We start from the raw sequence: 10292 nt of genomic DNA, 5'->3' as shown, positions 1-10292 counted from the left end.
TAAATGCTTACAAAAATGTGAGGGGTGTACTCACTTTTGGGATATACTGTACATCTATACACACACACAAATAAAAATCACACGTAGTGCGTACAGCACAGAACACAACTCCAAACGGGCATGGGAGATGGTGAGAGACACTTCAGAACCACCATATTGCTTTCAAAGTCCAGATAAATATACTTATACAGTTAAAGAGACACTGTAAGCACAAAATGACCGTCTACACCAAGGGTGCATCAAATGCTTGTATTAGATATGAACAAACATGTAAGTGCACCTTCCTACCTGCTCATTCTCCATCCATATCCAGCCTTCACTGGCTCTATAAAGCCAAAGCTGTCAATCAAAAAAGGCGGGGAGGTAGGTAGAGAAAGAAGGAAGGGAAAGGAAAAGAAAAAAAAAAAAAAGCAGTTGAGAAGGTGCACTGAGCACCTGTGCTTGGTTTGAACAGTCATTCTCTATTGACGGGGAATCTATTAGTGCAAAATGAGCATCCAAACCAAACACAGGAGCTCTATACACTCTTGCTGTGGCCATGCATTTCAATACACCTTCCCAGCAACTTTATTTTCCTTAAATCACTGCCCCAATTTTCCCTGATTGACAGCTATGACTTCACATGGGCGGCACGGTGGCTCAGTGGTTAGCACTACAGTCTTGCAGCGCTGGGGTCCTGGGTTCAAATCCTACTAAGCATAACATTTGCAAGGAGTTTATATGTTCTCCACGAGTTTGTGTTGGTTTCCTCCGGGCACGCCGGTTTAGGATCTTAAATTGTGAGCCCCAATGGGGACAGTGCTTTTGATGTATGTAAAGTGCTGTATAATTAATGGTGCTATACAAGTGATTATTATATTCTTATTCACAGACAAGGGCAGAGATAGCCGTCTGTGCACTAAGCGCTGTGTTTGGTTGTTTATAGTCATTATGAGCTGTAATAATCCTTAAAAAAAGAGGTTATGGGATGTCTACAGTTACCGAAAAACCCCTTTAACCTCTTTGTGGACTTTGGTAGGAAACTGAGCACGAGAGATTTGTGGTGTGTAAAATGGCCTAACAAGATGTGCAATATGCTAATTTTTGTAAGATCTCCACTAACTAGACATAGGTCGTCTATAGTAATGTATATATTAGAGCATAGCCTATGTGATTTAGAGAACTCAGAAATGAATGCCAAGTTCCCGTGAATTAGGACTGGAAGGCCGAGTAGCTTTGCAGTAGCTGGAGACATGCCGTGAATATAATGAAGCCCTCACACAGGCTGCGAACAGCAATTGAAAGCATCCCACTAGCGGAATTACAGTTTTCTAGGCAAATTTTAAATCCTGCTTGGTTTCAGAGGGCTGTGCACATGTCAATAAAAGCATAAAAAGGTGCTGCCTCAGCTCTTTAAGACAGTGGCGGCTGAGAATCCTATCTTACAGCCGCAAATGGTAATAAGCCTGGGAAATGTCAGATTTGCCTGCTTCACTTTGCTAGCACCTTTTAAGAGAAAAATTGATTGCTTTCGTGATGAAATTGGTTTATAAAAAAAGCAAACAGACATGCAAAAACTAAACTTTTTATTCGGGTCTCGGAATAAAAAGGAACATTTTTCCTCAGACTTAAGTGATCCGATTAATTCCATTACAAAAAAAAAGGGAAAAACAAATAAAAACACACAAAGCAGCTCAAAACAGTGAAATACTGTGAATGTACAGACCGCAAACTTCTGCAATTACACACTGTCAAAAAAAGGAGAAGAGTAAGAAAGCACAATATTAATTTAAATGAAAAATAAAGCAAAGCTTTGTAGTTGGCCAGATTTCCCCAGGGGCCGGAGAGTCAATGCTTATCAGAGCTTCTCAGAAGAGACAATTTTGATTAATATCAGGACCATCTGACTCAGTCTATTAAACCCCGAAGGAAAGTCTTCAGATAGAAAAGATAGGTCTTTGATTAATAATTCCTCCATATTGTCATTCCAAGCATTTGCAAACTGTATGGCACATCTCCCCCACAGCAAGCGGAGCGCACTGCGAAGGCAATAAGCCCCCGGTCTTCGCGAGAGGGATAGGAGCCCCCCGATCAGCTCCGAGCTTATGGAACCTTTAAGTGTGTTAAATGGGGATGTGGGTGGGCATCCGATTGCTCAGCAGCAGCCAATTACTTCATTGGATGCTAATTAAGTCCTGGTTAAATGTAATTAAGCTTTCTTGTAAATTAGCATAAGAGGAGAAGGCTCAGGAAGGTAAGTATGAGAGTAATAATTAGATAAACATATTTACAAAAGTTGCAGGCTAATGTACAAAATGTCACATACTAAGTGCTCCTCTACCTCATCTGCAGTGGTAACGTGTTCAGAAGTGTGTGTTCTGCAACCTCGGGTCAGGCCGAGGCCTGCTGCATGGGAGGGTGGGGGAGAACTAACAAGGGAGGCAGCGAGTCTACAGGAGATGTTTTGTGATCGGAAAGCTTGGTTTATTATCAATTACAGAACAGTAACAGGCTTTAGAGATGGAGAAGCTGCTCGAAGGCTCAGCCCGGGCGCCATTATCATACTGATGTCTTGCACTGGTCTTCTGAGGATAACTACATATACAGCATCAGACTCCTTGAGAGGCCAGTTTCCGGATATTCATAATAAGACGTCTGGAGTATTCTTTGTGATCAACTGGTTTTGCATCCATTGCTGTAGCCTTGATACGAGATTCATCCTTAAAAAGAAAAATAAAAAGATAAAGAAACAGCGGCAGCTCTGAAACACAAAACCATGTAATGGTACGTGCCCATGATCAGGACCTGCTGCGTCCTGAACGATGCGGGTCCAGACCTACGGAGCTGCGAGTCTCCTCCGCAGGAGACCACAGCTGCCTGTGCCCATGATCCAGGCCCGGGCAGTTGCGGTCTCTCTCTTCTATACTCCCTGCGGAGAATCCTTGCGTCTCCACAACAAAGAATTGGCATGCATGTGGCTCGGGAAGCCGCACCGCAGGTCAGTTTTCATTGTGAGAAAAACAAGCACAGTGGGCATGGGATTTCTAGAAATCCCATCCACTGTGCTTGCACTGTACAACACAGAGTATTGGACGTAGCAAAAACACACTGTATCCAAAACGCTGTGAACCCTGATGATGGGCATGCAGCCTTAAGGGTGCTTTACACGCTGCAACATCGCTAGCGATGTGACACCGCAGATCGCAGATAAGATTTGCAGAGATCGCACATAGGTCGGTTTTTTGTAGCGCTGGTCTCATGTGAGATCTCGGCAAATCGTATGTGCGATCTGGCATGTTACATCACTAAAGAGATCGCTAGCAATGCCGCAGCGTGTAAAGCACCCTTTAGGCTATGATCCCACGTTAAGCTTTTGGTCTTTTAACGCTGAGTATTTTCACGGTCTCAAAAATGTGCACATGTTGAGTATTTGGTGAGTTTTTTACCTCAGCTTTTGTAGCCTAAACCAGGAGTGGGTGACAAATGTAGAAGTGGCGCCTGTGTTTTTATTATACTTTTCACTACAAATAGTGCGTGAACGTGGCCTTAGAGTTCCAGCCAAGTAGATGGCATTTATAGAAATCTCCGGCCCACTGGGCTTTTCTTATGCTGCGTATACTGACCTACGGTGCGCGTTTTGAATTCGCAGCATGTCAATTTCTATTGTAGGTACGCAGAGTTTATTGTGTAGATATTCTCTAAAGACATTAGATGCAGAAAATCTGCAAAATCAACACTCACAAAAGCTCATCGTGGGAACGTAGCCTTAATTAAAGAAATTGCCTTTGCAGACTGAAGGGCATAGAATTCATTCTGAATATGCAACTAAATCAGCGGTCAACTGGCAGCCATTCCCATTTAGCCCCAGGATCCCTTCTATTTGGGCACCAAAACATTTTCATATTCCATTAATTAATTAATTAATTAAAAACACAAGATTGAAAGGGTTTTCGATGTTTATCAGACAAGTGGCAAGTAATGGGACCCTGCAGCAGTGGGTTCACACGTTGCGTATTTTGACTCCATAGTTTCAGCTGCAGCAAATGTAACAATCAATTTTAAATACGCATTTTGCTACGAAAATGCACACTAAATGACATGTAAAAGATTTTGGGGCAGATTTGCAAATTTATGCAAAAATACTCCGACAATTCATAATATTTTCCAACCCCTTAAACGGAACCACGAGCAGTTCTGGGTGCATATTGCTAATCCCTGCCTTACCGTCCCTATATACACTAGCATAGATAAAGAGACATTTAAACAAAGTATTTCTAAAGATCTTTTATCTTATGCTAATGAGCACAGGGACTAGTCCCAAGGGCGTTATATCCTCTGACTAGCCGCCCTCTTAGCATGTTAGCACGCCCACAGGGGCATACTAACATTCTATTCAATGCAGTGTTACCAGTGGTGACGCGCGTACCGGTGTACGATGTGACCATGCTTCTGAATGCCCGGCACTTCCAGTCATGCGAAGTATGAAGCCGGGTGTACGCGATCCGGCTTCAGAGAGGTCTAGTGCACATGACCGGAAGTGCCCGGCATTCAGAAGCGCGGTCACATCGAACACAGGTACGCGCATCACCGCTGGTAACACTGCATTGAATAGCATGTTAGTATGCCCCTGTGGGCGTGCTAACATGCTAAGAGGGCGGCTAGTCAGAGGATATAACAACCTTGGGACTAGTCCCTGCGCTCATTAGCATAAGGTAAAAGTTCTTTTGAAATACTTTTTCTAAAGATTTCTTTATCTATGTTCGTGTATACAGAGACAGTTAGGCAGGGATTAGAAATATGCACTCAGAACTGCTCATGATTCTGGGTGCATATTGCACCTGACAGTTTCCCTTTAAAACGGTTTTTGGACACACTGGACTTAGTGTAAAGACCCTAGCCAAAATATTAACAGGAAACTAAAGCTAAACCATTAAAATGAAAAAAAAAAGAAAAAAAAAAATCACGTAAAATTGGGTAGAGGACCTTAATATTCTTTGTGATGAAAAATTTAGGGGATCAAAAGACCTCCATATGGGCCCAGGATTCTTTAATCCAACTTCATGCCCATAATTTACTATACTCCACTACTCATGACTTGTCAGATGTAGGTTCTAAAATCTGCCTAAAAATTGGTTCCATTTTGGTCTAAAGTTCTCCATTTTTTTAAATGAGCACTTTGAATTTCTTAGATTTTCCCCTTTGTTTTATCTTAAGAATTATTGATAATATATAGAACAATCTGCAAATTTCTATGTGAACAGGAAGGGTCTTCAAAAACATGAAAACAATATGGGTCAAGTGGTTGGAATTGGAAGGGACGCACATCGTGAGACCCATGAGTATAGGATAGGGGAACAAGGCAGAAAGAAGCCGACAAGGACCTGCCCTTTCGACTAATCATCATCCTAGTGGTGACAATAGTTATGTTCAGCTTATAAAGATATATTTTCTCCAAAACACAGCAGAGTTTCAGAGTAAATCATCCGAATTAATGAAGCCAGCGTCTGCTTGACGCTGCATGTAGTTGGGTCAGCATGAATCTCTCATCAGGTTCTCTTTAATGGAGCAGGTGGAGTATAGTTGTGCTACCAGATAAGGCAAAATGAGGACGAAAACACACGGCTGGCGTTATGGCAGCAGGGGGTGCATATTTTCAGCGTACCGTAGATCAGTGGCAATCTGAACTTGCATCTTTAACTAGCTAAAAGCTCAATAGGTTATAACTCTACGCTACTTGCTCCTCAGCTCCCAGTTTGCTCTTAACATTATATTCATACCAAAAATATTCAATATTCAGCTCAACAAAGCTCAGAAAGGCAAAAGAATCTGGATCTACAAAAAATTACATATCACACAAAAACAAGTAAAAGCCTCAATTCTTCACATTTAATGTGCGGTTGAGAGCCACTTTGTTTTCCAAAGACTTAACAAGCGAGCAGTGGGAGCTACATAACTAGCAGGCACGTTATAAAATAAGGCCTTTTGTGCCAGCACCTAGGAGTCGTACCAGCACAGTGTGACGAGGTATAATTGATGTATATCTCAGCCCCCTTTATTATATTACAGTGTTTTGTGAGTCACATGCCTCGTTATGTAATGCAACCCAATGAAGAATACAAATTACTGCACAGAAACCTAAAATAATAGGCCACGGGTTAACTGAAAGCAATGCTCAAGGTTTCCTAAGGCCATTAAACCTTTACTTCAACAGCAAAATGTGACAATGAATGTGAGACCATCTTTTCATACATAAATCGGCCTTATGCCTCTTAAGAAAATAAAAAGAATAAAGACCGAGATGCAAGGAAATATATGTCACACCATGAAAGAATTGGTGCCAGGGTAGGGGGTCCAGTGCATAAATAAGAGAAAAACTTCGCCCTCAGAATGCAGCAATGAATGAAAGCAAGCTTAATATGGCAATCAAGTTGCAATGAAATATGACGTTGCGGTCCCCTTTCTGGACCTTCCTCAGAATGCAACGGATTCCCACTAAGGCTGCTTTCACACCTCCGGTTTTTCTTGTGTGGCACAATCCGGCACTTTCCAGGAAAAACGCAACAGTTTTTGTTTTGCTGCCGGTTGCGTTTTTCCTGCATAGACTTTAATTAGTGCCGCATGGGCTTGCGTTCCGTCCGTTTTTTGTCGCATGCGGCAGATTTAGCCGATGCGGCGGCCGGATGGAACGTTGCCTGGCACGTTTTTTTGTGCAGCAAAAAAAAACCACGAATCGCGCCGCATCCAGCCGATGCGGCGCATTTTTCAATGCATGCCTATGGATGCCGGATGTGGCGCGATGCCGCAAAAAAACACATCCGGCCGCCGCATTCGGTTTTTGCCACTGCGCATGCTTAGTAGCATGCCGCAAGCGGCAAAAACCGGACAGGCCGCATTTAAAAAACTTATGCAAAGGATGCGGCTTTTTCGCCGCATCCGTTGCATAGGTTTTAGAGCCGGACTGGCCGGCTCTGCACCAACCGGATGTGTGAAAGCAGCCTAAGAGAGCAGTTCGAGCGCAGTGGAAAGTTATCGTAGTCGCCCTGACTCCAGGAGCTGCTTTCTCATCTGTTGCATTCTAGATCAAAGTGCGCATGTGCAGAAGACCAACGAAGGCCTCTTTGTGGATGACATAGGATGTGGGGCTGGGCAGGAGGCAGCGATTGCACAAGATCGAGGAGGCACCAGACCAAGTGAAGAGACACCCATAAGACAGGTGTTATAAGGCGTTCATTATGTTATACAGATCGGCCGGAGTACTCATACACAGTATTCTAGAATGCTGTATACAAGGGCTCACTGATGGTGAATGAAGCTCACAACGGGAAAACCTGGTGATTGGTTCCCTTTAACGAGAATGTAGGAGTCAGAAGCCAAAAGAACTAAAGAATGAAGGAATGAAAGAAAAGCAACACCCGAGAAAAAACCCCAAAACAAATTAAATGCACACCCAACCAAGCAACCATGGGTGTGTGCTGGATCCCTCCAATGAAAACTATCAGATAGAGTAAGTAAATCTTCATTTTTTTAGGTTGCTTTATTGGGGAAAACAGGAACCATGGGATGTAGTAAAACAGTCCCCAGGGTGCGAAAACGAATACCAGTAGTGCAAAAGGAAGAAAAGCAATCTCCCAGGCTACTGCTGCTTGTAGTCTTCTACTTGCCCTTCTGCAAAGACTTGCATTACCAGAACCAAAATGCAAGAGCTCCACACACATGTGGACAGAAACTAAGTCGCAGCCCTATAGAATAAGACACCAGGAAGCACAAAACCCAGGAGTTTTCAACCTTGCAGGGCCGTCCTAGCTTAGTCTGACCCTCCACATTGGCACATCAAAACAGAGAAAAAAGGGTAGCCCAAGAGAGAATCTGACCTCTGCCGAAGCATACCCACAAGGCTCGAAGCAGTGAGAAACAAATAGAGGGGCACGGTGATGGCTTCATCACATTGTGCGGTAGCCTTTTAGGGAGGAGAGGCAAAGCGTCTAAAGAAAGGCGAGAAATTCCCTTGTTTAAGTGAAAGGCGGAGAATCCTGCTAAGGTGAAAGGAGGGATGCAAATGCCAGACTAATCTGTCCGGGGAGAGAGGCACAGCTGTGAACCTCTTTTGGTGCCTCGCCTAATGGAAGAAATCGCGAAAGAAGGGAGAAAAAAAAAACCCATGAGAAACGCAAACTGGAGATATCTCTATGATTAGCAAAAAAGGCAACCAGAACCTGATCGAGTTCTCTGGTTCCAGGGGCCTAAATATGGTAACCTTGAATTTGCCCAGCCCAGACTGGCAAGTCCTAACCTCAAGATAGGCATGCAAAAATGAAAAAGATCTTGCCATAGGAGCACTGCCCATACATTCTCAGCACTGAAAAATTAAATGGTAAAAAAGTGATGCCTGACGGCCTTGTTGCCTAAACCTAGTCTAGTCAGGCAAATCTAATCTGAAAGGCCAAAAGCATTCCAAACTTCTCATGCAAGAGGACTGACTGAAAACTAAATCACCCAAAAACTGTGTAGAAGAGGAGAACATTGGGAAAGGTACGTCAGGATGTTACGGGTGGTGCTTGGGGTGGATCTGCAACAACGAATGGGAATTCTGGACTCAATCAGAAAAGTCTTGAGCTTAGCAGGCATTCAACATCTTCAGACCAAGATGGGTGAGGAGAATCTTCCCCTAATAGGAAAAGATCAAGATTCCACTGGAATGTGGAACAGCAAAGACCTTTCAACTACCAGGAAAAACGCTAGTGGAGGAGGCAGGCTTCTTGGTAGACCCTCAAAAGGCACAAGAAAATGTGCTTCATGAAAAGACATCGCACTACTGTGGGTGGGTGGTAAGGAGGCAAAAAGACCAAAACAACCAAGGTACCAATCACAGAGCGCATTAAGGTACACAGTGCTACCATTCCAACGAGAGAGGATATAGGCTGAACAGTACAGGTTGTACTCTGTCGCTATGTGGGGAGGAAAGGAGAAAGAAGAAAAAAAGAGAAGAAAAAAAAAGAAAGAAGAAAAAAAAGAAGAAGAAGAAGAAGGAAGAAAAAAGGAAGAAAAAAAAAAGAAGAAAAGAAAAAAAAAAAAAAAAAGAAAGACGAAGTCTGCCTCCAACTTACACTAAGCTAAACTGTGGTCTGGTGCTAGCAGGCGAGGAATAGTCTCCTGGGGAGGGTCAACTTTTATTTTTTAGTTAAAATGTATTACTAGTGTTAGCCTCCAGGTGGCAGCAGACTAACCCACAGTTCCTGTGTCCACCAAGGAAGCTACAGAGAAATACTCCGTTATCTAATGACAGGTTCCTGGGAGCACTGAAGTTGTCATATGGATTCAAACAGTAGTAATATGGTCTGGATTACACCCACAATCGACAGACATGTCTAGAATAAGTGTAGATCCCAGTTTGTCTCCTTTGAGTTGTTAAGTGTTCAAGCTGTAACCCTCTCCCTAAAATGCGCTCATATGTTACCTCGTATATCCCGATGATTGATTCTCGCTAATCAAGTAAGATCTGCTTATATTCAAGAACGAGAGTGGAAAGCCAAAATGTAGTCATTGCTATGTAGACATGCCAAGAGTGGAAGTTCACATAACGCCATCACAGCAGTTTTCTATCTAAAACTAGGAGTAGGCGGTACTTCTGATTAAAGCAATTAAAATAAATCTTGGAAGCTGCTGAGATAAAAACAACTGGGTAAAATTGACACACACATTTGTAACTTGCAGAAAGCTGGAACATTACACTCAGCCCACACATGTACTGGGAACGTGAAGCTGGAACAGAGCGAATGCTAGGTTGCCTTTCCTAGAATTCACTAGTATGGAATGACTTAACCATTTTATTGCACGGGACAAGTCGTCTACAACCGATCCTTAAACTTTGATGGAGCAGTAATATTGGATCGGCTACATGAAAATTCTGAACATCAAAGTGCCAAAAGACATGATAATATGCAAATGAGAAAAAGGTAACAATTGTCAAAACAGCCTTATTTATTCAATATCTAGTATGAGCGCCACACACAGAAATCCTCGCACTTAATAATAAGGTTATCAACCCCTTCACCCCTCTGTGGTTTTCCTTTTTTCCCTCTTTTTCTTCCAAGAGCCATAACTTTTTTATTTCTCAGCCAATACACCCATACGAGGGTTTTGTTTTTTGTGTGGGACGAGTTGTACTTTTGAATTAAACCATTAATTTCACCATATAGTGTACTGGAAAATAAGGCACAATTTCCAAGTGCGGTTAAATTGGGGAAAAAAAAATGCAATTCCTTAATCGCCTCTTATTGCAATGTTGCGGTGACCAACAAAAACATAATTCTGGA

The 10292-nt window shown here is 42.8% G+C and overlaps 1 protein-coding gene across 1 annotated transcript in view; it reads right to left on the bottom strand.

Annotated features, from left to right (window-relative positions):
- Positions 1–1548: 1548 nt before the first annotated feature.
- Positions 1549–10292, bottom strand: part of RPA1 (replication protein A1) — a 134458-nt gene continuing 125714 nt past the window's right edge. Inside the window, exon 17 of the mRNA XM_075335336.1 lies at positions 1549–2699. Coding sequence (XP_075191451.1) covers positions 2589–2699 — 111 coding nt within the window. The 3' untranslated portion in view covers positions 1549–2588. The remainder of the gene's footprint in view (positions 2700–10292) is intronic.

This window comes from Anomaloglossus baeobatrachus, chromosome 2 (genome assembly GCF_048569485.1).
Source record: "Anomaloglossus baeobatrachus isolate aAnoBae1 chromosome 2, aAnoBae1.hap1, whole genome shotgun sequence".
NCBI lineage: Eukaryota > Metazoa > Chordata > Amphibia > Anura > Aromobatidae > Anomaloglossus > Anomaloglossus baeobatrachus.
Note: the sequence above shows the minus strand (reverse complement) of the source record. Positions and strands in the feature narration are given on the sequence as shown.